Genomic DNA, 27,815 nt, shown 5'->3' on the forward strand with positions numbered 1-27,815 from the left:
TAGGGTTTTAATCAGAAACCCTAACATAAATTAGGGTTTTGGGTTGAAATCCTAAATTAGTCTCAAATTTACATACAATCAACCATTCAAATCAATACACACAAATCACAATACAATCCTCCACAGCACAAAAAACACAATCTCATTCTGTAAATCCATTAATCAATCTCATCCTCCATAATCCAATACATTGAAAACTAAAAAAAATCGAGAGGGCTTTTAAGATACTTATAGTGATGGAGAGAAAATGCTAGTATTCGGTGCTCGGAGACTGCGTGAGTTGTGGACGTCAATGACAACTAAGATTTTAGAGGAGAGTGATGGCATGAGGATGTGTGTGTGTGTGTGTGTGTGTGTGTGTGTGTGTGTGTGTGTGAGAGAGAGAGAGAGAGAGAGAGGGCTTGAGACATTAGAGAGTAAGAGAGGGTTCTAGAGAGGGGAGAGTCTCAACACAGAGGGCAAGTTTAGTTAGGATTAATGAAACGGTGTCGTTTTATTATAAGTACATATTTTATATATATAATTATATATATATATATAAGCTGTCCAAAAGAGGGAATATACGGGCATGCCTGGGCCTAGCCCGCTCCCTACACCCGCTGGACTCACAGATGCAAGCGGATACGTCATTGCCCACCTCTGATGATTGGGGGCCCGCCTTGCCCAAGCACGGGCAGACAGGGTGCGAGACCCTACTGTCCAGTGTTGGCCAATCAGATCAGTCAGATAATTCAGATAAATCAAGACAAGTCATGCATAACATAAACATAAGTATGAACAGTCACTCTTACGCATGAAAAATTTTATAAAAAGTTGTATGTTTATTATATTTACGTTGTGATGAGTTTCTTACTAAGTCATTGACTTATTTTTGTTTTATTTCATGTTTTTAACTAATCAGGTGAGGATGATGATGAGCATGAGCAAGTAGGCTAGACTTAGGAGGAGTAGACTAATAAACTTTAGTTAACTTTTATTTTATGATTGTCTTTTCCAATTTAATTGATTTGGTAAGCTATGATTAAGTTTTAAACATGGTTTATTTTATCAACTCTTTTATGAGATTAACAATATTTGTATTTAATTATACAAGTCTCTGACTTTATTTACATAAGTACTTGACATTTTTAACCTAAGCGAAGGGAGTGTTACAATTACCCTAAACCCATATGGTAGTGCACATGGCCAACGCTTTGATTGATAAACATAACAATACTATTCGTTAAAAATATTCCGTTGCCCCCAAACTATCTCATATGTACATCTAGTGTCAAGTTGACTCCTGTTGATCGGCTTGGTTTTTTTTTTTTTTTTTGCCATACTTCCGATGCTAAGGCTGACTTCATAGATTCATAAAGTATATAAGGGATTATCATTTGCTAAGTTATAGAATAATCAACGCTTGACATATATGCATCTCTGGAAGATGGAAACTATGGGTATGCATTGATGAGATAACCTAGCATTAGGAAATTTCCACTCGTCTGATATCAGAATATCAATCATTGTTTTCAGCAGACCCAAGCCATTTAAGTACAAGAAATTCAAAGCGTGTCAAGCCTATAAATATGCAAGAGAAAAGTCTTGACTATAACCCTATAAATAGAAACTATGGCTGTTGAAGTGGAAGATCGGATCATGGTTTCTTCTTTTCAAATTCTGCGACCTACACTCTTTAGCTACACTTGAGAGAAGAGTTTGGGGACCGCACACAATGACACCCACATCAACAGAGCCCCAACGAGCTGATACTGATCCAAAAATTTCTGCAAGCAAAAATAAATATGGAGTCAAGAAAATAGTCGATACCTTGTAAATCAGATGAAAGCCCATGTGGGTTTTGACGTAAGATTTACAAATTTCAAATGTTCAGAATGTAGCAATCTAGTACCAAACATACTTGCTATTTGTTGAAGCGGAATTTCAATTTCAACAAATATTAAGAACACTGCAGAAAGGAAAACATTGTCACGCATGTTGTGACAGTTTGCAATTTTGATATTGCAAACCACCGAGGTAAAATCAGCTTCTCAACACTATAAGCATGAAACCATTTATGCCCAGGGCTAAGAGGAAGTGTTAAGCGCATGACCTTGTGATGTAAGGTGATATCTATGAATATAGTATCGACAAAAAGTCAAATACTAAAAGACCTTAATTAGTTGATGAATCAAATTGCCCTATTCTTCCTTCATTTTTCTTCCTACCTGATTTCCTTCTCACATTTACTCCAAATTTTGTTTTTTGATAGGTACCCAAAATCATGACATAGACATTGTCCTCAATGCTATTTAATCTGGCGGCATCTAGTTTAGACCATGAAAGAATAAGAAATTCAGCTTGTTCATTTCTCCTAATCCAACCTTGTCAGTTTTGTGATTAAACCTTAAACCATGAACCCATATATGCAAACATGCCAATACGGAACGTTTTTCTTTTAACTTCTCAAGCTCATTAGCCGTTACAGAAATAAATAATTATATTTGCAGTTTATACAATAGAATCTGACATCCATTCTGAAGAAAATATTTAATGTTACTGACATTTTAATCGATAGATTGGCTTTCAAGTATCAGAGAAATAAGTGTCTGTTAGAATAAATAAGCCCCGCTCTCTAAGGGGCCACCCTACTTGATATTTGACCTGAAACCTATTTATTATTAAAATAATAATAACTACCTTCTGCCATAAAAATTTGGAAACATACCTTTGAAGTCTGGTCTGCAACCATACCGAACTGGATATGAACTAGCAAGAGTTTCCTGGTATAAGTTCTTTTCTGTGAATACTTCATTAGGCCGCATCATGTCAGTCTTTACCCCATCTTCCTGACTTTCCTCCCTGACTAAGGTCCTTTTATCCCAAAGATGCCATAAACCAACCACAATGCCCCCATAAATGAAAACACTGACAACCATGCATGCTACAAAAAGAAGGCCTTTGTACCACCAATATGATATACTAAAAGGATTTATGTAACAGATGTCTAACAAACTCAAAGAGATAACGAAGCCAATTGTAGATATAATAACATAGCATCCAACCCATATCTTATTTCCAGTGCCAACCAAGGCTGAAATACCCCCTCCCATAGAGAAAACAGAAGAGCTTGTAGCCTTGTGGATATTACCCTCCTCCTGCATCAGCAACAACAAATCTAGACTGAAGAGATGATCTTGATCGTGAAAAATGACAGCACAGATAAGATAAGAAACAGGAGACTTTTAACTTACCAATGAAGGCTCTGATTCTCTAGTGACATACATTTGAACTTCGATATTCAATTTATCAGAGAAAAATGAACAGATTGACTCCACACCAGTAGAGGAAAAAAGAGATAACTCATTCGACCTCTTCACAGCCCAAACAAGTAAAACATTTCTTGGTACACAAGTTTTTTTATCCTTAGTACGATGGAGAATATCACTCAATATAGCTAAAAATGGAGAGATCCCACTACCTCCTGCAACCAGTACAAGCTTTTCATACCTAAGAAGACAAAAGTTATTAACCTGTTAAAAAATGCACAGTACATCTTTCAAGAAGTAACGGATAATTTAAAATCCACCAATAGAAAATGGATAGAATACTGGCAATAACATTCAAGTGGTATCCATTACTAAGGTATCCATTATGATTGCACACACACATGCATATGATGAACAGAGTACTCACATCAAGTGGTATGGTGATTCATGGCCATAAGGCCCCTCAACAGAAGCCATAATCTGACCGTGAGGTAGTAAAGGTAGCTCTATTTGAGAATCCTCAGTGATATTTGAGACTTTCCGACTTAGCATTGATGTCCAGTCACCAAAAGCCTTTATGAGCACAGAAAGATGATGCTTACCATCCAATGGACTTGATGAAACACTGAAAGGATGCCATTGCAGCCAAGATATTTCCCGCACTCGTAGGAAGATGAAACTGAGGGCATTGTACCTCAGGTCTACATAATCAAAGAGGAAGCTCTAAGATTTTTTCTCAAAAACACAACACAATAAAACAACAAATTGTTGAACTAATCTTACTTCCAGGTTTTGAAAGCACCAATTTCACTGTTCCACACGGAAGGCTTTTCATTGAAACTATGTTGACAGTCATACGTGATTGGCAGAACCTTAGAAAGCGATCAAGCATGAACAAAAATATTCCCCCAAAAACTTTACTAAAGTTCGTATCACCAATATGCAAAGCCAGGAAAATGACAAAAAGTACGTAGAGTTGATGTGTATAGAAGAAAAGCTGAAAATATCGCTTCCTCACAGGAGGAAGTGTTGTCACCCATATCAATAGACCAAATACATAACAGATAACCCCGGCAAGGTTCGCTCCACCATCACTTTTCCACTCAATTATCTGCATGAACCGAAAAGTTAAGAAAAAAAATTGTTAAAGAGAACTTTCTTTGTTTCCATGTTTCTTCTGATTTCTCAAGGAAGAATAATAAGAAATCAGATAGAGATAACAAAAAGAAACAAGAGAATTTCGTTAAAGAAATTTCGATGTCAGTTTGTCTTTTTATTTTTTGTCTAGTTCAATTATTGAAGTCAATATTTTTTGTTCACTACTTAGTGGGGTAAAATGCAGAAAAATAGTTCAGTCTTGCATCCCAAGAGCATGAGTTGTTATAAACAAACAAAAAATCCTATCAGCCCCACTAAATATTTGTCAATCAGTGTAGAAAGAAGCACATAACTAAAAAGGACAAAAAAAAGGGTTAAATTCAACCTGTAGTGCATGAGTCACGAACATGTCAAAACAATTTATTCGACCAGACCCATTATCTGTTAAAATGTGTCATACAGCCTCATGTTTGAAATATTCGATATACCAAAATTAAAGGGATTATATACTGAAACAGTTTTTGTGATTTTTCTTTTAGGAGTTAGGTTAGTCCTTAAACTTTAATTTTGAACTTTTTAATTCATGTATCAAATCAGTGAAAGAAAAATTCTACATAGAAATCTTATACCACACACATCCACCTAATCAACATGTGTTATTTCATTTTTGTCATTCTATCTTAATGCTTAAATATGTATCTTTAAATTTAAGAACAAAAATGACAAATTACATGTTAGTTAAGTAGAGGTGTGTGGTGTAAGGCTTCCTCATAGCATTTCTCTTTCGCTAATAATTCATTAAAATGTCACGTCAAAACTAATCAGTAATTAAGTGCCACATGTCATTGTAAGAAAAAATAAATATAAAAAACAAAACATTTAAAAAATAAAAGAATAATTAAAAAGAAAAAAGAGGTAGGCAGGGACAAGCTGAAGACCCAGTCATCAGCCTGGGTCGTGCAACCCAAGCCAAGCCTTGGACGACCACCCATGCGGAGCATGGTGCCAGCCCTGGTAGTATGTTTGTCTTTTTCTGAATTCTTTTGTTGTTTAATTAATTTTTTTATTTTTTTATGTTTTAAATGACATGCATTCGGTCCTTTCTGCTGAGTGGCGTTTTAACCGATTCTTAAATGAAAACTGATGAAAAAGACTGATTAGATCAAAGTTAAAAGCACAGGGAAGAAGAAACTTAGTTATAATTTAGGAATTAGCATGTTTAAACACAATAATTACTTTAGAATCTAACCCAAAATTAAAAATCCACAATACGTGGTGAAATACTATTCTATCCAACTTCTCAAACAACTTGAAGTTTCGACATGGGTACCACATAATTATCCGAAATATCCATAACAAGAACTTAAGGAATAAAGTAGTGTAAAAATAAAAATAAAAAGAGCACGTGTTTGCATTTTAATAGAGATAATGTCATAGGTGCTAGAAAAAGGTATAATAATTACTTTTGGTCTTCCCTATAACCACTAATTTTTGTCTTTTATTGGTATATGCTACTTTAGGTTTAGATAATGAGTTGAGATAAAAATTAAAAGTTGAATAAAATATTATTAGAATATTATTTTTTAATATTATCATTATTTTGTAATTCAAAAAAGTTAAATTATTTATTATATTTTGTGTGAAAATTTAAAAAATTTGTAATAATTAGATTAGATAAGTTGAGATCAACTCTAAATCTAAACAGGACCTTAGTTTTTTATCAGAAGCATCATAAAGTTGTCTCAACAATGTTAAACAAGTAAGAGGACTATAAAATTAATTTGAGAAATATGTATACACATAAAAACAGTGATAAATTTGTAACACGGTTTCTATCTGCATAGGCAATAAATAATTCAGTATGAGCACTCACTTCAGATGGTATGATGCCCCGTATCGCCCATAAAATCATGTAGCAAAGTCCATGAAGGGTAAGGAGGAACATTGTGAGATTTCCCAACCAAACATGATATCTGGTGGCATGCTCGAAAGGTATATCCACAAGGCGGAGGAGAATCGACCCCCTCGCGATTGGGAGAAAGAGAAAAGCCAAGCAAGATAATGCAATCAAACCAAAAGTATATGCTGACATTTGCAACATAAACAACCTGAAAAATAGGGGAAATCAGATTTATTTAGAACACGCTTGATATTGCCTAGTTAAGCATGTCACTTCTAATACATACTAATACCCAACCAAACCCAGAAAATAATATCATACCTCTTTTCTTCGAGGGTCAAGTCACCATAGCTAGGCAAAATTTCAAAGTTCACTACCGTATAGGCATAAACAGCCCAGAGAACAAACATAACAAAGAGGACTATGCCAATCAATTCGGCAGCGGAAACGACCCCAAATGGTCCATCCACCAGAACGGGAAAAGTCCACAGTCGGAATCTTGGAGGCCTTTTCCTGTAATAGATTATGTTTTTGGAAGTATTAGAATTTAAACAGACATATTGGGTCGATGCCTCTGTTTTTGGTTATCCTAGTTCCAATAATCTGGTCTGTAAGTAACACAAATATAATAAGAACTCGTAAAAGTGCAAAAGAATCACTTACTCTTGTAGATGTTCTTTCTGTTGCTCTTCCCCAGAGATGAGAAGATATGGAACAGCAAGAAAGGCGATAATGATAATGGGGCCACTATATAACACCAAGATGCTCCCTGAAAAATACACCGTGGCAAACTCTTTAGACCACTAAGCATGAATGTGATGGTGAGTTCGAATTCAAAAGAGCAATTATATCCTTTTATAATTTGTTTACGTAGTTATTTTTTATAAAAGAGTAGACACTTTTGTTGCCTTTACATTCCACATCGAACCTCAACTATAAAAAAGGAAATCTGTTTACTGTGTAAGGGCAAGCATTTCCTTTTTTATATTTTTTCTCCCTTCTCCTTTTAAATCTACCGAGTTTCATACCCATTTTGGTTTAACTCTGTTTTGATAAATATCAGAAGTCCTTTTTTCTGTTCCCTTCTCTCAAGTTGAAATCTTTAACGAAAAGCATAAAAGAAATTTTATAACTCAATAATGGGGATTTTTGGTTCTAGTGCTTTAGATGGACATGGATGGGCTGAAAATCGGGGAAGACGTTAAAGCCTATTTGAACAGTGTTTCATTTTATTCAATTTTATCTTATTTTAATTTATTTTATTTTTATAATTTTTTAAATTTTTATACAAAATATAATAATCAGTTTAATTTTTTTAAATCTTAAAATAATAATAATATTTTATTTAATTATTTAAAATTATTTTATTTCATGTTAAAACAGATCTTAACTTACCGTCGCTATCACGTCATTGCAAACATTTTGATTTTTTTTTAAATTGTATTTTTATAAAATCACAAAATTATAAAAACACTAAACAAGCACCTGTCTCCCCGAACAGAGTTCCACTGGTAGCACTGACCCAGACATCGTAGAGGCCGGTCCCGAAGTCTGTGGGAACGAGAAAAAAGAGAGCAACCCATGCAACGAACACGACCCACATGGTGAATTTGAGAACCCATTTGGCCAATGATAAGAAGATGCGCGTTTCCTTGATCTTGTACTCGTTATCATGACCTCCGTTGGAAAGAAGAAGAGGTTGTTGATCAGAGTATAACTCATCCACGGCCATGGTGACCAGCAATATACAGCAATAAGAACCCGAGCTCTTCTGGGACTGGGAGCGAGAATATATATCTTTGTTCCTGGACATGTCCAATTCCCTCATTTTCATATTGGGACTCACTTCACCTCGCAGCTGTAGTTCAAACCCCTCACCTAATTCCTCCTCGTGTCTACATTCGAAGGATATAGAGGATGTAAATATGGCCATCCAACTTTCTTTGTGCACTCGTGTAACTGTGTCTGTGACTGTGTACAGTTCCTCCGCACCGGCTGGTGTTGTTTACAACTTTACACTCGACCAAGTTCGCTGAGTACGAGGAACAAACAGGTGGGGCGTCTGGCGTATAGGTGTCGGAGAAAATTAGTTGGTCAATAAAAAGGGTGGGGGGCCGTGGGGCATCTAACTTTCTTTAATCTGTTTGTTAATTCCAGACCAAGGATTCAAGGAATATTGGGAGAAGCTAATATGATTATTGGGTTTTGGTCCGTGTGTCTTGTTTACTTGTTTTTTTTTTTTTTTTTTTTTTCATAAATAAAACCTCCGTATTTCATTATCAAGCTTTTTCAAATAATTTACAATGAAATCCAGAACTTCTTCTATCCACACATTTGCTTCTTCTAATCTTAAACTTCCTTGGCTAAAGTATGAACCACCATATTCTTATTTCTATATGCAAACTATAAATTCCAATCTGATCTTTTTTTAATACAATTCTAATATCTTCAACTAAAGAACAAAAAAATAAATAAATCATCCTCATCACTTTTGACTTTATTACAATAACCTTAACATCCCCTTCAAAAATTGACTTTTGTATATTAAGAACACTGCACAACTCCAAGGCCTTTCAGAGTGCATAACATTATGCTACTGCTGCTAAATTATGCACATTATGCCTTTGATCACAGACAGCAACCAAAGCCTCTCCCTCCTCTTCTCTAATCATGATCCTCACTCCCATTCTTTTCTTCTTGGTATCTAGGGAAGCATCCCAGTTAACCTTGGGAGCTCGACTGTAGAACTCAAGTCTAATTATTAAGGTGTCGTTTGAATAGTGAGTTAAAATGAAAGTAAAATATTATTTTTTAATATTATTATTGTTTTGATATTTAAAAATAATTGAATTATTTGTTATATTTTATTAGAATTATAATTTTTTTTGGATCCAATATGATAATAAAAAAGACAAATAAAATAAAGACTTGTTTTAAAAAGAAATGACACTATATTATCTATAATATATCAATATTATTTTATAATTGTTTCATTTGCGAGAAACTAGATTAGAAGAAACTCTCATGTTTGATCCTGCAGTAGAGCTGAAATTAATTGAGAAATAATCATTAACTACAATACCATAAGAACTAGATTCTATAAACAACGTTGAGATTCAAGAAAGACCCTCGGCCGTATCCTGATTTTATAGAAGAAAAATTCTACCCACCCGCTTGGGTTATGGATCAAACATCCGCCTGTGACCCCAACGAGGCGAGCGGAATTTCGAGCGGCCCAGCAACGAGTAATCCAATGCCCAGCCCTTTGTGTGAGAGTATCCGCACCGGCTTCTTTAAATAACATTTTACCTTAAAATTTAATTAATTTTATTAATAGTTGGCTCATATTGAATTAGTCAAACTCATTTTATTTAAAATATAATCTATAGTAATTTTATCTTTTTATTCAAAAATGAAAAGTATTGTATGAAGTCTAAATACATTATTTATTAATTTCAACTCCCTCTCTCCCGCTATTTCTTTCTCTCTTTACTTATTCCCTCTTTCTTTCTCGCTTCTCTTCTTTCTTCTCTTCTTCCCTTATTCTCTCTCGTATCTCTTCTTTCTTTCTCTTTTTCTAATTTTTTTTTCTCTTTTTTCTCTTCTTCTTCTCTCTCTCTTCTTCCCTCTTTCTCTCTTACAACTAAAAAAGCTTCTATCTTTCTCTCCTGCACGGCATCGTGACAACTTCTCTCCAGCACGACAAGTAATAACATGGTAAAGTTTGACACCCTAATCTTGATTTTACTCTTGATTTTATTATTTGAATTTTATTTTATTGAAATTATTTGGATTTGATTTTGTTTTCAACAAGATTTTCTTAATTTCTAATTTTTATTTTAATAAGATATGACTCAATTTCATTTTTATTTTTTAGTTTTGTTGCTTGTATATAAGTAATTAAAAATATATTAAAATAATAAATAATATTTTATTATTATAAAAAGTGTGATAATTAATTTAATTTAAATTTTAAATTTTAAATAATTAATTAAAAATAAAAAAATTATATATTAATTAAAATTTGAAGAATGGCTAATGCTAATGCTTGAAGTAGTAATGATTGCGGATTCTCCAAAGTCTAAAGACGTGCTCAGTGTTCACCTACTCTAATATGGAAAATGGATCGTGCTACAGCCCCCGCTGGGAGCTCCCGCTGGGGCTGTAGTGTATTTTTGTGTGTGTTTTTTTTTAAGTTATTTTTTATATAATTTTTTAATATTTTTTAATATTTTTTAAAAAATAAAATAAATTTAAAACATTATTAAAAACACTTTCTTAATCAAGAAGTAAAAAAAAAATTATTAAAAAATACTTCCTTAATCACGAAGTAAAATATAAAATATTTTTATATAATTTTATATTTTATTTCGTGATTAAGCAAGTATTATTTAATAATATTATAAATTTTTTTTTTAAATATTTAAAATCATTAAAAACATCTATATAAAAAAAAAATTTAAAAATACACATAAAAAAATACACTAGAGCTCCAGCGGGAGCTCCCAGCGGGAGCTCTAGCATTTTCCATGGAAAATACTATTTTGCTTCCTATACATACATGACGTGGCATTGAATTTAAAACGATTTTGAGAATTCAACTACTCCAACTTCTAATCAAGTTGACCCAGTTTCATATGCCTGCCGGCCTATCTTCCTATTTTTGTTTTATTTATTCGGACTGACTTAGGAGGAGTTTGATTTACTTTTTATTTTTACAGAAATAATACGAGATAAGATGAATTAAAATTAAAATAAAAAATATATTATTAAAATATATTTTTTAATATTATTTTTATTTTAATATTTAAAAAAATTAAATTTTTTATTTTATTTTATATTAAAAATTGAGAAAATTATAATAATTAAATGAGATAAGATGATATGAAATATTTTTTAAAAATAAACGAGGTCTAAGTTTAGATGAGGTAAAAATAAAAAATTGAATAAAATATTATTTTTTAATATTATTTTTATTTTAATATTTAAAATTTTTTAATTATTTATTATATGAGAAATATTTTGGATCTCGAATTTGGATTCAAAAAATGTCTCGAATGGAATTTTTGTTTTATTTTTTTATTGGATAATTAAGAAAATATTTTTTAATGATGTTGTGAATTTTTTATTTTTTTAAATGTTTATAATGCTTAAAAAAATACATAAAAAAAAGAAAAAAATTACACTATTCAGGATATTTTTTAGATTTTAAATTTAGGATCCATAACAGTATTCTTATTATATTTTATATCAATATTTAAAAAAATTATAATAATTAAATTAAATGAAATAGGATAAAATAAATTAAAAAAATTCTTGTATTCAAACATACCTGCCGGCGCTTAAATATATATTAAAACAAGCCTTGGAATAGACGGCAGCACCACCTGGCGTGGAACTGGAATCTCTTCACTTCTGCTTCTGCGCTGGTACACAACTTGCTATTTATTGTTATTATCACCTTAATCATAGGTCGATTAGGTTTCTTAACCAGTATGACAAACAAATTGCTTCGTTTGAATCTTTCTTTGGATGCGACTTTTTCTGTTTCCTGAACTCTTATATCAAAATTCAGAACCAAATTATCTTTTTTATTACCTTTCACATCCCCCACCCCCCTCCCTGTCCGCACCCAAACGGTGTTCTACTAAAGACAGCCCATTTTGGTCCTTTTATTACATAGTTTACGACCATAAAAATTTTCTTCATTCAAGTTTCTCTTTTTGTAGTTTGAGTTCACTAATCTATCCCGAGACATGCTGGGCATCAGTCTACAGCCGCAGCACATCTCACGTGATGTTTTTTTTTTTTTTTTCAACACTCAATACATTGGTGTGCAGCGGCATAGGCTGATGGAAGCATTTTTCCTTTTAAAATATTGACTACGGACTTCATATCGGTTTCACCTAAAACTTCTCGAGCATTTTCCCCACTCTACAGGACTCAATTACAGCAATTCTGAGCTATTGAAGCCCGTTGTTCGTTAAGTAATGGGTCAAAGGACTCGGTTGATTCTGCTGCTACTTTCCATCCAGTGTTTGGTACTAACGGGGACGGCCAATGATGATTGTAAGTTCAATTCCATGTTTCCATGTCATGACGTTTTTTTTTGTTCATCAAGTTTTCACTTGAGTTTGACAGGCTTCTTATATCCGTTCTTAAGTTTTCCTAGCAAGTGAATAACGTTTCTTCTTCTTCTTCTTCTTCTAATTTCTTTCAACTTTAATTATGACCAAAATACGTTTAGTTGCTTTGTAAACGTGGAAAAGAGTCAAAAGACAAGAATTTGGAATTATGAATCTTAAAATCTCTAGTATTTCATCCATAGATTAAACCGAAGAACTTAATCCACTTCACTGCCCCTTGCCCAATAATTCGACCTCTTAGGGTGGATTTCCTTTTGTTCCGTGGAAATCCCAAAGACAGAGAAATTACACTTTGGAATCCTTTTCCTTCCCCACATTCCTCCACAACACTGAGGATTTCGTTTTATGTTCTTCTCAATGATTTTCAATCATCTGCAGAATGAAGGTTACAACAACTGATCATTGGCATAGAGGAACCTTTTGTGCCATTAACCGCGTATTTTAATATTGTGTTTTGACAGACTTCTCTTCTCTAGGACACGATTTTTTAGTTGCGTTATTAAGTTAGAAATTGAAATTATCGTTTTCAAGTCTGATTCAATTTACTCGGCCCTCGGGATATATTTATTTTGATTATGATATAATGACGTGCATTTCATGGCTTTGTGCCTTTAAAGTTAATTGCCAACAGTTGAACTGGGATAAGTCAAACCTGATAAGAGGATCGGCTTTTGGATTTTGCTTTTCTTTTGTTACCTGGGTCAACATTAGAGTGTGATCATGTCCTGAAAAACGCTTTCCCTGTAATGGGATAAAGCTAGTCATAACCCTTCTATCAGTTTATATATAAATTCAATATAATATTTGTATTACTCTGTCTGGAAATTCTTTTCTTTTTTTTTTTTTTTCCGAGTCATTAAACTACCTTACAAATTCTGGTGCAGATAAAGCTCTAATTTCTCTCATGGATGAGTTGAAGAACACACCACCAAATTGGGTAGGTGCTGATCCTTGTGGTGGCAATTGGGAAGGGATTGTATGCACCAATTCACGTGTGACCTCCATGTATGCTTCACCCTTTAATGCACTTAGAAGGTTGTTAACATTGTCCCATTCTTTTATATTAATGTGACGGCTCCTTGTTTCAGAGTATTGACAAGCATGAATTTGACGGGTGAGCTATCTGGTGAAATCCAGTTGTTGTCTGAGTTACAGACTCTGTAGGTTTTCTTTTTGCACTTAGCCTCTTCTATTAGATAATAACCTATTTACAAATTTGTTGTGTGTGAAAGCTGGGCTACCATCTTGTTTCTTACAGTTCCATCCTCATATATCTTAAGATTCAGTGCATAACATGTGAGGCAGCACAGTCATGAGATATTCATGAGATAAGATTCAGTTTAATCCTCATACCTGAGGTTCCTCTTATCTTTGAGATATTAATCTCAGAGACTGACCATTTCGGGAGATTATCATCATGAAAGTAGTGCTTAAGAAATTGTATTTGTTTAATTTTGTTAATTGGCTCAAATCAATGGCCATTTTTTTGTTGCAGTATTGCTAGTAGATTATTCAATTAGTATTTTGTAATTTATTCTCTAATTATCAGCTTTTTCATTTAGGGATTTATCTTACAACAAAGACATAACAGGACAACTTCCTAATTCAATTGGGAATTTACAGAAGCTACTAAACTTGTAAGGAAATATCAATTGCTGTCGGAGTAATAGCTGGTACTTGACTTGTGTATTTAAGATCCTTTTAATCAGGCTGTTGCTTTTTGCAAACCAGAAACCTGATTGGTTGCAGTTTCTTTGGACCTATTCCAGACGCAATTGGGAATCTGCCGCAGCTAACTATTCTGTAAGGCTTTTGATGCAGTAGTACTCTATTGTTTTACTGCAATTTCAGATACACATGAAATTACTTATTGATCTTGGGTTATCTTCTATTTAATAGACAATGATGCTCAAGATGAAGGGTCTATTGTTCTGCATTAATCTCCCATTGGGTATTTCTAGTGCAGTTTCATTACTTGGCCAATATAAACTGAAACTCTTCATTTGCTATCAATTGCAGATCACTGAATAATAATAGCTTCAATGGACCAATTCCAGCTTCTATTGGTAATCTTTCCAATCTTTATTGGCTGGACCTAGCTGAAAACCAGCTTTCTGGACCAATACCAGTCTCTAATGGGTTTAAACCTGGTCTTGATATGCTAGTTCATGCGAAGCACTTGTATGTCAAGTCTCTATAACTTCAAGTTAATCATCGTCTTTTCTCCTCATTTTTTGTTTCTCCAACTAGTAACACAATGGTTCTCTACATTATATGAAGCCATCTTGAAAAGAACAAGCTCTCGGGTGAAATTCCACCTCAACTTTTCAACTCAAGCATGGTTTTGATACATTTGTAAGTTTTGTGAAACCATCTATTATCTAGAATTAGCAAGTACCACTGGGTGGCAAGATTTCACGGGTTAATATTAGCAACATTATGAAATATATGTCTAGTAGTCTCACTTTGGTGCACATCATCATTTTATTTTCTGAGTATCACTTCTGCTTTTTTTTAAGGGGTTGGGGGGAGCTCTAATGTTGAATATCTGATATTCTCAATTGTTACCACAAGATGCTGTCAATTTAGTTATTACTTTCCATCTGCTCATATATTGTTTCTGGCCAGGATTCTCAACAGCAATGATCTCACTGGCAGCATCCCTGACACCATTGGACTTGTGCAGACTTTGCAGGTGATGTGAGTATCTAGCTCACATACACGTGTGAACTCAGTCCAAAGTGGCTGGCTTTGAACTCTTGACAGGTTATTATACTAAAATATCTTTGTTGGCTGCAGACGCTTTGATGGAAATTCACTAAGTGGACCCGTGCCTTCGAGCCTCAACAGTCTTGTGAATGTTGGCGAGCTGTAAGCAGAAAAGATGCATTTTGAATGCAGTATTCAAACTTGGTTTATGAAAGCTTTCATAATTATATAAGGAATTTTTTTATACTAAAAGAGCCTCTTTTCAGGTACTTGTCGAACAACAAGCTGACTGGTCCTATACCAAAGCTTAATGGCATGAACCTCCTCAAATATATGTAAGTTGATATGGTTTCAGTGACCCTTTGAATTTTTGTTGTGGTGCAAGGTTAAGTAAGCATTTTGAGACCATTTTAAATGATTATCTATTGTTCATTTGATTTTCATCCAATGCAGATAATACTTGTCTTTGTTATATTCTTTTGTGATTCTATAAAGTCCTGTAGCTAAATGTTCTTCGACTGAAATCTGATTGGTAGGGATATGAGCAACAATGATTTTGATGCGCCCGATATTCCTACATGGTTTTCAACCTTACAGTCTTTGACAACAATGTAAGTTTTGCTCCGCTCACTCCTCCTTATCCACTCCCCATTCTTTTATCAACACATTCATAATGCCAAGGGCAAAATTAAGAATTTTTTTAAGGAGACAAATTCGTGTCAAAAGCATTATTTGAATTTTAGGTTGGTTATGCAAATCCTTATCTGGCCTTTCTGTTTATCTAAGAGATATTATTGTTTAAATTACAGCCTATCAAGACTTCTCTCACAGTTTTTGGCCTCCTTGTGTTTAAGTTAGCTTGACCTGCATTGCATCTCCTTTGCCAGAAGCAGTCTCTAGTCTTCACTGTACTTTTCTGCAGCTGTCTCTAATTTCTGGGAGAGTAGTAAATTTTGATTTTATCATATCTCATGTGCTGCTCAAGTTTTCCAACATCCCCAATATTCTATTCATTGACTCGAATTGCCAATATATTCCTTGAATGCCTAGCACTGCTGTAGTATGAATACCGAACTTTTCCAGAAAAGAGACCATGTTTCCATTTCACCCATCCAACCTAGCATATCCTTACTAACAGATCATTGACATGATATATTCTGCTGGATTTTTTTTTAATATGCTCGCAGTGTCAATTGTATGTAGGGCTACAAATGAACCAAGTCGAGTCAAATTCGAACAAGGGTGCTCGAGCTCGATTAACATGTTTACTCGTTCAAACTCAGCTCGAACTTGAATAAAACTCGAATATCTTTGTTTGAACTCGGCTCGTTAACCATTAATGTTGTTCGAATTTGGCTCGAGCTCGAACTCGATTTTTTTTTTTAAATCCTGAATTTTATCTTTTGATTTAAAATTTTTTAAATTTTACAAAAATAACTCCATCCATTTAACTATTCAACCAAATAATTATGATTAAAATTTCTTTTGGTATAACTTTTTATAAAATAACTTATAGTTATAAATTAAAAAATAATACATAAGATAAATTTAATAAACTAAACTATTTAATACATATAGATAATATGATAAATCAAAAGTTATAGTTGTATGATATATTATTATACAAATTATCCTATACACATTTTGGGAACATAATATATATATATTAAATAAGGTAAACTATAAATAAATTAATAATATATAATTGACTATATAAAATATAACTAACACGTAATAAATATAACATATACATATATAAAACATATTACGAGCTTAAACGACTCAAGTCAAGCTTATACAAGCTATGTTCACGAGTCTAAACTGAGTCGAGCCGAGTTTATACGAGATTTGCTTGTTTAATATTCAAACCTATATGAGTGTTTACAAACATCTCATTTATGAAATGAACCGATTTTAAACCGAGTATACACGAGTCGAACTTAAGCTGTTCACGAGCTACTTTATTCATTTCAGCCCTAATTGTATGTAGTCTGGTATTGAATTTATTTGACACTTTTTTAAGTCCATTTTTCTCCATAGCATTGCATCTCTCAAGGGGGGTGTTGAATAAGCAGTTCTTCTCAAACTTGTTTTTAAGTTATGTGATAAGTAGTTTTGACTTCGTGGTTCTTCTTTGGACTGTCTTTTGAGTTATGCCATTAGCAGTTTTGATCAAGTTGTTCTCTGATTTTTTCTTTCAAGTTATGTCACTGGCAAAACAGACCTCGATAATTCTTGTCTTGTTTGAGGATTCGGGCTGGTTAGGATATGTTTTAAGAGGATTCAAATGGAAACCTAAGGTGTCCTTTCCCCTTCTTCTGGCTTGGGAATAGTACTGTTCATCTGGCCTGGGAACCCGGGTTTCAAAACCGGACCGGGTTAACCTGGGCCAAAACCCGGATTGAAACCGGTTTTTAAAAACCCGAAACTCAGGTTCCTGGTTGCACCCAGGATTTTTTATTTTTTAATTGGTGGTCAAGGAACATATAGGCTTTGATTTAAAATATTAAATAAATAGAGTTTGAATGCTGTATCAACATTTTTTTCATGAAAAAATTATATCAAGGCTACTTGTTATGAATATTTTTTCATGAAAAAAATATTGATGCAGCATTCAAACTCTATTTATTTAATTTTTTAAATCAAAGCCTACATGTTCCTTGACCACCAATAAAAAACCACATGGAGAAGAGAGTAAAAAAAAAAAAAAAACATAAAATGGATGATTCATTGGACATAATATGCATTTTTCTTTTGAGTTTATGTCCATTTAGTTGCTAGAAATGAACAAAATAAAAAATAAAAAACAGGGTTTCAGGTTTAAAACCCAGTACCCGGACCGTGTGTACCTGGATTTTTCTATGCCGGTACCGGCCTGAATTTGTTCCGGGTTCTGGACTGGACCGGGTTTTTCCCGGCCCGGATGAACAGGCCTACTTGAGAATGTCCATATAGACGGTAAAGCCCTGCATGAGTATATGAATGCATTCAGAAATTTGTCAAGCAGGGAGATGCTTTAATGTCTTTGGTATCGTCCGGCTACTATGAGAATAGGAGAGACTTTGCTTCAATCTACTTATGATCTGTAACCTCTGTAACCTCTAAGGCTGTTTGGTTTACTCAATTTTCAAAAGAAATCAATATAAACATCTTTAAATTTAAAAAAAATATATATATTTCAACTTTTCATCCAATCATTTGCCTAGATTTCAATGAAAAGCAACTTTTACGAAAACCATAACAAAAAGTACTCTGAAGAAATTATATTCAAACAACTTTTCAATTCTACCCATCCACCCTCACAAACACATTTTAAAAAAATTATTCAAAATTTTTTTATCTACCTTCACAAAACCCATATAAAACACATCTCAAAATTTTTCAAAAAAATTTTCAAACCTTCACAAAATTTCATTAAGCAAACACTCTTTAACTCTTTTATTGGCAGAGTGATGGAAAATGCTGGACTTCAAGGACCAGTTCCTGTTTCCCTATTCAGCCTTCCAAATTTACAGACCGTGTGAGTATCAGCTTGATCTCAAGTAGAACTGATCCAAGCATGAGCTCAAAGATGATGCAATTTTGTTATATAGATATATGCATATATAGAGTGATAATGATGCGATGGTTCTGCTTGTGGAGACAGGGTATTAAGGAACAACCAGCTCAATGGCACCTTAAATATTAGCATCGCCTATAGCAACCAACTGCAACTCATCGATTTGCGGAACAATTCAATTGTCAGCTTCATAAATACAGCTGGAGGATACAACAGGGACTTGATGTAAGCCAAATTCGGTAATCTTGGTCATTTCATTTACTTGTGGTGTCAAAAAATTGTCAAGGGCCTGTGCACCCCTGGAATAGTCAGGACACCGTTCTCGGACACCCGGTGCCTATAAAAAAAATTTGACTACCGATTCCTTGGCGAAAGTTAAAATCGCCATCCTATCTACACTATTGATTAGTATTCTTTTTCTTTTCTCTTTAATAATGGTTTTTGGTATCATTGGGCTAATTTTCCATAATCTTCTACAGACTCGTGGATAACCCCGTTTGTCCAAAAACAGAAGTCACAAAGATTTACTGTGTGGTTCCCCAATCGAATAATTCCTTATACTCAACCACACAAAATAACTGTCAGCCTGTTCAGTGCAATTTGGATCAGATTCCAAGCCCTAACTGTAAATGTGCATATCCATACATGGGAACGCTATTCTTCAGAGCTCCTTCCTTTTCAGACTTGGGAAATGTAAGTTACTACAAGGCTCTTGAGAAGTCTCTCATGGAATATTCTGAGTCTGCAAAATTGCCTGTGGATTCAGTTTCCCTGAGTAACCCAATCAGAGACTCGTCTATGAACCTGGAATTGAGCCTAGAAGTCTTCCCATCTGGCCAAGATCGTTTCAATCGAACAGGAATTTCTAGGATTGGGTTTATGCTCAGCAATCAGAATTTTAAGCCTCCACCAGATTTTGGACCCTTCTATTTTATTGCTGATCCATATGGGCACTATGCAGGTAACTTCAAGTTTCTCATTTTGAATAAAATGAAATTCTTGGTGTTTGCTTCAGCTTACTGTGATGCATCTCATAAACAAAAAATTTTGCCAATGTTAGTTTGCTCTTATTAACGATCTCTCTCTCTCTCTCTCTCTCTGTGTGTGTGTGTGTGTGTGTGTGTGTGTGTGTGTGTGTGTGTGTGTGTGTGTGTGTGTGCGCGCGCGCGCGTGCGTGCGTGCGTGTGCGCGTGCGTGTGTGTATATTACCTTAGGAGGACCTAAAGAATCAAAAAAGTCTTTGAGCACGGGCATTATAATTGGAGCAGCAGCTGGTGGCGCCGTCCTGCTGCTACTGTTACTCCTTGCCGGGACTTATGCTTTCCGTCAAAAGAGAAGAGCAGAAAGAGCTTCTGAGCAATTAAATCCTTTTGGTAAGATAAGTAGGATATGAACTTGGCACTTCAGAGTTGTATGAAATTTGAAGGGTATGTTATCACTCATTTTCATGTCACACAAATGCAGCACACTGGGATCCAAAGAGCAGTGGTGGCATTCCTCAGTTAAAAGGGGCAAGATCCTTTTCTTTTGAGGAGCTCAAGAAGTACACCAACAAGTTTTCTGAAGCAAATTCTATTGGATCTGGGGGTTATGGGAAGGTTTAATGATGGCTGCATCTTTCCAATATATTGATTCTTTTCTGAATTTGTGAGAATATTTTGGAAGATGCTTTTTTTATAACAAGAAATATTTCTGGTCTATCTAATTTGTTTTGTCTGCTTCCATTTTAAATCCTTAATTCACTTTCTAAAGCTTTCTTTTTTTCTTCTTCTTTCCCATGAATTTCTTGTTAAATTATTCTTTTTCTTCTTTCCTTCCATTTATTAATCTTTTTCAATATTTTTGTCATCAAAATCCTTCTCGTTAAAAAATGTTTCTTAAGCTTCTCACATAGTTCTTACTGTTCCTGTCACCACCTGTTTAGCAAATATATAATCTTTAGACATTTTTTCAGGTTTATCGGGGAACTCTTCCTGCTGGTCAACTGATTGCCATTAAGCGAGCTCAAACAGAATCTATGCAGGGTGGGCTTGAGTTCAAAACTGAGATTGAACTTCTATCAAGGGTTCATCATAAGAATCTTGTCAGCCTCGTTGGTTTTTGTTTCGATCAAGGTGAACAAATGCTGGTATATGAGTATGTTCCAAACGGTACCCTGAAAGATAGCCTTTCAGGTACTTCCATCATATTCTTTACCTTCTTTCCTCTATGAAATTCAGGTATCTGTTGACACTCTGGTGTAGAACTTCATTAATGATTTTGTGGAACTCTTCAGTTTATTAGCATTTATATGGTTCACGACAAAGGAATTAATGGGAAGACAACGTATCATGTATCTACTCACAAAAGAAATAAAGTCCAACACACAATAAAACATAATTAATAAATTTTTTAATGGTTCCATGGTGTGGACTTATGCTCGAAAAGGCCATATCAGCATTACAATTGGAGCCCATTAGAATACTTATAAAGCGTATTTTACCCAATAAGAACCAACGTGGGGTTACAATTAGAAGAAGTCAATGGTCATCATATTTGTGTTACAATGCTTCTCTCCTCACCCCCTCTCCCCCCTAGAAATATAAGGCATACCTGAGAATCCTGACAATTTTTTGGTATAAAAATTAATGAAATAGTTGTTGCTTATGCAGGGAGATCAGGAATCCGGTTGGATTGGATGAGGAGGCTAAAAGTAGCTCTTGGTGCAGCCAGAGGTCTAGCATATCTCCATGAACTTGCCAACCCTCCTATTATACACAGGGACATTAAATCAACTAACATTTTGCTGGATGAGCGCTTAAATGCAAAAGTAGCTGACTTTGGTCTTTCTAAGCCTATGGGTGATGGTGAAAAAGATCATGTCACCACTCAAGTGAAAGGCACAATGGTCAGTTGAAAATCCTACAAACCTCTACTCTTGCAAAATTAACGTTTTTTTTCCTCGTAAAATGAAGAGAAAAGCAAGAAGTAATGGCCATAGTTTATAATTTAAAATGAATTCAGTGAAAAGTCTCTGACTCTGCCATGAGATTTTTATCCTCACAATATAAGCAGTAGCAACTGGTAATATCCAAGCTGCATTTGATCAGGAGTTTTAGAGTCCCATTGTTGGGTATTCTCAGAAAATATAAGATTGACTGTGTTAGGATACTATTATCGGACTTGCTCTCTTTTTTTTTAGGTAGATGCTGACCAGATCCAATTGGACCATAAGGTCACTTCTGTCGTTGCGCAGGATGTAAATGTCCTTAACAAACAATACGAATGACTTCCTATGACTAAAGGAAATCTAAGTTTAACAAACCTCTTATAAGATGAGCGCTAGCTTTAAGCTTAAGTTCATTAAAAATTCCATAGAATTGCGTAAAATGTAGCATTGTGAATTGACGTTCTATAATGGTGTAGGGCTACTTGGATCCTGAATATTACATGACCCAACAGTTGACTGAAAAGAGTGACGTATATAGCTTTGGAGTGCTAATGTTGGAGTTGATAACTGCAAGAATGCCAATTGAAAGGGGGAAATACATTGTCAGAGTGGTTCGTACGGCAATGGATAGAACGAAAGTATTATACAACCTTCATGAAGTTCTCGACCCAACCATTGACTTGCAAACATCACCGAAAAGTCTAGAGAAGATCGTGGACCTGGCATTGAGTTGTGTTGAAGAATCAGGAGCTAACAGGCCTGCAATGGGTGTGGTGGTGAAAATGATTGAGAACATTATGCAGTTGGCTGGTTTGAACCCCGATGCTGAATCCGCATCCACTTCAGAGAGTTACGAGGTAACCAAGGAGAATTCCCACCATCCTTACAGCAACGATGGCTTTGAATACAGTGGGGTTTATCCGAATTTAAAGATAGAGCCTCATTAAGTATCCTTTCGCATAACTGGTTGTTTGTTTTATATGAGAAAAAACCACAATCATAATTGACATTCGTTATATTATTATTTTCTCTTTGTACTGTGGAACAAATGCCAAAACTGTGGATATAGATCAGAATTGTCATATTTTTCGCTTCTAGTTGTGAATAATCTAGCGAATGACCGCGAATTGCTATTCGCGAATGGATAATTATTAGTGTCTAAACTCTAAACTTTTTCTTAATTATAACGAGTCACACACAACTCACAAGTAGTGTGTTACACACCTGACTTAAGTTAAAGTAGTAAAATTGACAATAATCAGTTAAATCCATGCTCTTGAATTTCTGGTAAGAGAAATATTTTGTCTAACATAAATCTTACGCAATAAAGTTTACACATTTATATAATTTAATGTGATTCATTAAATTATAAAATTACGTTTAATTATAAAATAGATTTAACATATTCCAATAAGTCATGCATATAAATTTCTTTATACAAAATTTATGTTTAGATCTAATACTTCTCGTTAATAAATTAAAATTTTTGCCTGCTAGTAAGATATTTTTTTAATGCTCTGTATTTAATTGATGTTGCAAATTACAACCAGTCGTATCAAAGTTCCATTTCGTCCTCCAAAAACTTTATTTTTTATATTTCAATTTGGCTCTCGTGAAAATTCGGTCTTGTTTAAATTTAGATAGATATGAGTTGAAATAGTTTTAAATAAGTTAAATAAAATATTATTAGAATATTATTTTTAATATTATTATTATTTTAAGATTTGTAAAAGTTGAATTATTTATGTAAAATTTAATATAAAAATTTAAAAAAATGATAATAATGAGATAAATTAAATTAAAATAAATTTGAAATTCAAACGAGATCTACTGCACCATCAAAAGTTTCTATTATCATAAAATAAATAATAAACCAACGAATACCAGACAAATAAATGTGGAGGTTGACATGCCACTCACATGCACATGCAATGCACGCATAGTGGCGGAACCAATTGGAGACCGTGGGGTTGCGGGCCCCAAAAAAAATCCTTTAATAACTCCAAATAAAAGTTAAAAGAAAACACACTCGGAGGAAATGAATGTTCTAACTGGGAAAGCTTGCGCTAATTGGAGAAGCTTGTGATACTGCTAAGTAATTTCTTGTTACCTTCTTTCACCTCGTGGAAGTAAGGTTTTTCTAAGTTTTCCTTAGGAAAGTTAGAGACTTTATGCCCTTAGACTCTAGTCTATGGAGATTGGGAGGATGGATGGTGACTTGTCAATTGTCATTGCTGTGTGAGGGACTGAAGTTGACAGAAGAAGAACAACAGGAGATAAAGGTTAGCGATGAAGAAGTTTCTTTGTCTTTATCGAAGAGTAAACTGTGTATTATGATTTGTTTGATAGCTGATAAAGAGACAAATAGAGGGGGCCTCATGAATACTTTGAATAAAGTATGGCATGTAGAGGGTCAAGCAGCCTTCAAAGAGGTGGGGAGAAACAAGTTTTTGGTTGAATTTAAAAGGAAAGTAGATAAAACAAGAGTCCTAAATGGGCGTTTGTGGTCCTTTAATAAAAGTTTGTTGTGCATACAAGATTGCGAAGGGGCAAAGTCAAGGAAATGCAATTCCAATATGAACCTTTTGGATTCAACGTCATGACATGCCATTTGCCGGTATGTCTGCGAGTATGGGAGAGAAACTGAGAAGTTCTTTGGGAAAAAGTCTTGATGGTGGATACATATGGGAGTGAAACTTGCTGGGGGAAATTCTTACATGTGAAAGTTCTATCGGACATTCCAAACCTCTTGCTAGAGGGAGATTCATATCTCTAGAGGGATCAAAGTACTGAATACATTTTAAATATGAAAAGATGCCCAACTTTTGCTGTCACTGTGGCACGATCAAGAATGGTGTAGGAAGATGTGAAAAGGTGGAGATGGGGAAGAATGCAGTGGATAGTTTCAGTCAATAGTATGGTGCATGGTTGAGGGCAAGTAGTAAAAGCACAAGTCAGAATCGAGTCCATAAAGAAAGGAGTAGGGTGGTGGAGGGTCATCGGAGAATGGTCGAAGGGAGTTTTCAAGCGAGTCTAAGATTGATGGTGGACAAGATGGAAAGGAGTTGAAAGATGTTGAAAATCAGGAAGGCCTTCTATTAAATCCCACTAATGGGGGAATTGAACAGATTTCTGATTCTAATTTTGGTAACAATATATTCTCTTTCAATGCTAGGAAAGTTGACCTTGGTCTAGAGGCAACTGGCTTACACGATATTGCAACGTCTACTCACAAGGAAATTATTGATGCTAATTAGGACCAACATCGAAATAATATCATTAATGAGGGAACTTTGGTGACAGATCAACTAGAGGCAACCTCTGACCATACACCCTTGGTAGCCATGCAGGAACGTGCATGTAGAACTACTTTTAGCAGCCAGGTGCATGAGATAGACAAGGATTTGGAAATGTTTGATCAATCTGTTAAAAGAAAGGCTCTGGTTACTTAGGAGGGAGGTGGAGAAAAAAGAACTAAATTGAATCTAAGAGATAAGGAGAGTGAGAATTTAATAATGGTAGTGGCTACTGAGCAGCCCTGCCAATTCCCATGATTCTACTTACTTAGAACTACTGAGGGCTTGGGAACCCTTAGACAGTTCATGAGCTTCACCTTTTGGTGAAGGAAAAGGACCCAAAGATCATTTTTTTTTTCAAAAACTAAGTGTAGGAGAGAAAAGGTGGAGGGTATTAGAAACAAGTTGGGTTTTGGAGGTAGCTTTGTGGTGGATAGCATAAGGAAAAGTGGTGGATTGGCTATGTTATGGAAAGCTGAGATACAAGCATAATTATTCTCTTACTCCCAAAACCATATTTCTTTGTCAATTAGCTTGGATGATGGTGATCAGAAGGTGATGGTGACAGATCTCTATGGAAATCCAGTGGTGGAAAAAAGAAAGGAAAGTTGGTGGCAACTGCTTAGAAATTTAAAACCTAAGGGAGAAGTTGCATGGTTATGTTGTGGGGATTTTAATGAGCTGCTTACCAATGATGAGCAGTATGGTGCAACTAATAGACCTTTCTCTCAAATGGAAAAATTTAGAGGCTCTTTATGCATGTGATCTTAGTGATTTAGGGTATAAAGGGTCTCAATTTACTTGGTGCAACAAAAGGGAAAGGGCTACATGTATCAAAGAGAGGTTGGATCGAGCTTTTGGTAATAATCCTTGCCATCTGCTCTTTAGTCACACAGGGGTGAGAGTGCTTCTAGTTTTACAATCTGACCATTCCCCTCTTCTTATTTCCTATGAGAATGATGTTGGTATGAACAGAAGATTAGATAAAGTATTTTGTTATGAGGCTAGCTAGTCAAAACAACACGAATGCAAGGACATTATTCAAAAGGCTTGGAGGGTTAGCATGAGAAGGGATAATTCTATGTTCAATTTAAAGGAAGATCTATCAAGGTGCAGGTCCAAGCTAACTGTCTGGTCCAAAACAAATGGAGGGGAGAAAAAGAGAATTCTTAATGCTAAGAGAGGCATGTTACAAGAGCTTCAAAAGATTAACAAGGGCAATTTTAATGCTACCATTAATAACCTACAGGAAGAAATGGATACTTTAATGGAGGAAGAGGAAATTAAAGGGAGACAAATATCTAAGCAGTTATGGTTAAAAGAATGAGAAAAAAATTCTAAATATTTTCATAGATATGCCACATAAAGGAGACAATCGAATGAGATAAAGGAAATAGAGAATGAAAGAGGTCAGAAAGCTAGAAATCAGATGGAAATCAGCCAACTATTCCAAGAATATTACCAATCTTTGTTTATGACATCCAATCCTCGAGACATTAATGTAGCATTGTGTGACATTGAACCATTAGTTACCTCTAAGATGAATAGGCAGCTTGAGAAGGAGTGTAGCTTTGATGAAGTGAAGAAGGTTGTTTTCGAGATGGACCCTTTGAGTTAACCAGGCCTTGATGGTTTCTCAACAAGATTCTATCAAGACAATTGGTCTATTGTGGGGTTTGAGGTGTTCCTGGCAGTTAAAGATTTCTTATCTTCTAGTAGAGGCTTGGGTGGTATTAATGAGACCTTCATAGCACTAATCCCAAAGAAGAAAAAACCACAATTTTCCACTGAGTTCAGGCCTATAAGCTTATGCAATGTTCTCTATAAAATTGTTTCCAAAGTCTTGGCTAATAGGCTAAAACAATTTCTTCCTTCTCTGATTTCACATTCACAGTGCTTTTGTCCCAGGTCATTTAATCTCAAATAATATCATTATTGCCTATGAAGCCATGCACTCTATACAACATAGGATGAGGGGTAAAAAGGAAGGGTATATGGCCCTCAATTTGGATATGAGCAAGACATACGATAGAATTCAATATAAGTTTTTGGCTGCTGTTTTAAAGAAAATGGGATTTGGAGAGAAATGGTCTAGTCTGATCATGAAGTGTGTAGAAACAGTGAGTTACTCTTAGATGATTAATCGAGCTCCACAGGAATTTCTTCATCCTTCAAGACGGTTAAGACAAGGGGACCCTCTATCCCTTTATCTATTTATTCTATGCTCAGAGATGCTTGGCAAGTTGCTGGATAAAGTTGAATAGAAGGTACTCATTTCTGGGTTTCCTTTTGCTCGAGGTACCTTATCAGTTAACCATCTTTTTTTTTTTTTTTTACAGATGATAGTTTGTTTTTTTGCAAAGCTAATGCACTGGAGTGGAGCAGATTGTATAGACTGTTGAGTTGTTATGAACATGCCTCTGGTCAAAGGTTAAATCTGGAGAAAACAACTATGTATTCTAGTAAGAACACAACTCAAGCTGCTAAAGATGCTATTCTGTCAGGAGTAAGGCTGAGGGAGGCAAGATCTTATGAGAAATATTTAGGACTTCCTTCATATGTGGGTAGAAACAAAGTGGCAACTTTCAGACCCATCTTGGATTCTATTAGAAATAGAATGAACAATTGGAATGTCAACTTTCTTTCAAAGGCTTGCAAGGAGGTGATGTTGAAGTCCATAGTACAGGCAATTCCAACCTATTGCATGAGTATTTTCAAGCTTCCTAAGGCAGTTTTAACTACTATCAATAAGCTAATGAAAAATTTTTGGTGGGGAAGTAGAGATAAAAGGACTAAAACTCAATGGATTCCTTGGAAACAAGTGGGAAGACCAAAAGGGGAAAAAGGTTTGGGGTATAGAGACTTTGAAGAGTTTAATCTAGCCCTTCTTGCAAAGCAAGGGTGGAAAGTCATTCAACAACCATCATCAT

The 27,815-nt window shown here is 34.7% G+C and overlaps 2 protein-coding genes across 3 annotated transcripts; one reads left to right on the top strand and one right to left on the bottom strand.

Annotated features, from left to right (window-relative positions):
• Positions 1-1,415: 1,415 nt before the first annotated feature.
• LOC109001751 (ferric reduction oxidase 7, chloroplastic-like) lies at positions 1,416-8,420 on the bottom strand. Its single transcript, XM_018979182.2, has 9 exons — positions 7,732-8,420; positions 6,910-7,015; positions 6,568-6,759; positions 6,220-6,454; positions 4,032-4,359; positions 3,676-3,949; positions 3,234-3,489; positions 2,708-3,137; positions 1,416-1,766 (listed from the first exon to the last, which is right to left on the bottom strand). Exons 1-9 carry the CDS (start codon positions 8,177-8,179, stop codon positions 1,597-1,599), a joined length of 2,439 nt encoding a protein of 812 aa, XP_018834727.1. The 5' UTR covers positions 8,180-8,420; the 3' UTR covers positions 1,416-1,596.
• Positions 8,421-11,619: 3,199 nt separating this feature from the next.
• LOC109001825 (probable leucine-rich repeat receptor-like protein kinase At5g49770) lies at positions 11,620-22,673 on the top strand. 2 transcript variants are annotated; one of them, XM_018979388.2, is made up of 20 exons: positions 11,620-11,675; positions 12,187-12,315; positions 13,277-13,397; positions 13,481-13,552; positions 13,955-14,029; positions 14,124-14,195; positions 14,412-14,573; positions 14,673-14,747; positions 15,021-15,092; positions 15,192-15,263; positions 15,368-15,436; positions 15,638-15,712; positions 18,550-18,621; positions 18,748-18,885; positions 19,140-19,621; positions 19,875-20,033; positions 20,125-20,258; positions 20,615-20,834; positions 21,312-21,547; positions 22,066-22,673. In XM_018979388.2, the coding sequence occupies exons 2-20, from the start codon at positions 12,237-12,239 to the stop codon at positions 22,534-22,536; spliced, it is 2,856 nt and encodes a 951-aa protein (XP_018834933.1). In that variant the 5' UTR covers positions 11,620-11,675; positions 12,187-12,236; the 3' UTR covers positions 22,537-22,673. The 2 variants fall into 2 exon arrangements, with proteins under 2 accessions (XP_018834933.1, XP_018834853.1); XM_018979308.2 differs by lacking the exon at positions 11,620-11,675 and having other exon boundaries at positions 11,845-12,315.
• Positions 22,674-27,815: the final 5,142 nt, after the last annotated feature.

This window comes from Juglans regia, chromosome 13 (assembly GCF_001411555.2).
Source record: "Juglans regia cultivar Chandler chromosome 13, Walnut 2.0, whole genome shotgun sequence".
Lineage (NCBI taxonomy): Eukaryota > Viridiplantae > Streptophyta > Magnoliopsida > Fagales > Juglandaceae > Juglans > Juglans regia.

Excerpts from the sequence above, each read along its gene's own strand:
- LOC109001751 (XM_018979182.2), bottom strand. The coding sequence starts at position 8,179 with ATGGCCATATTTACATCCTCTATATCCTTCGAATGTAGACACGAGGAG. Across the intron at positions 3,138-3,233 it reads GAGAATCAGAGCCTTCATTG|GAGGAGGGTAATATCCACAA; the intron begins GTAAGTTAAAAG and ends TTGCTGATGCAG. Across the intron at positions 1,767-2,707 it reads TTGCAGACCAGACTTCAAAG|AAATTTTTGGATCAGTATCA; the intron begins GTATGTTTCCAA and ends TTTTGCTTGCAG.
- LOC109001825 (XM_018979388.2), top strand. The coding sequence starts at position 12,237 with ATGGGTCAAAGGACTCGGTTGATTCTGCTGCTACTTTCCATCCAGTGT. Across the intron at positions 13,553-13,954 it reads TTGTCTGAGTTACAGACTCT|GGATTTATCTTACAACAAAG; the intron begins GTAGGTTTTCTT and ends TTTTTCATTTAG. Across the intron at positions 20,034-20,124 it reads TGAGCAATTAAATCCTTTTG|CACACTGGGATCCAAAGAGC; the intron begins GTAAGATAAGTA and ends ACACAAATGCAG.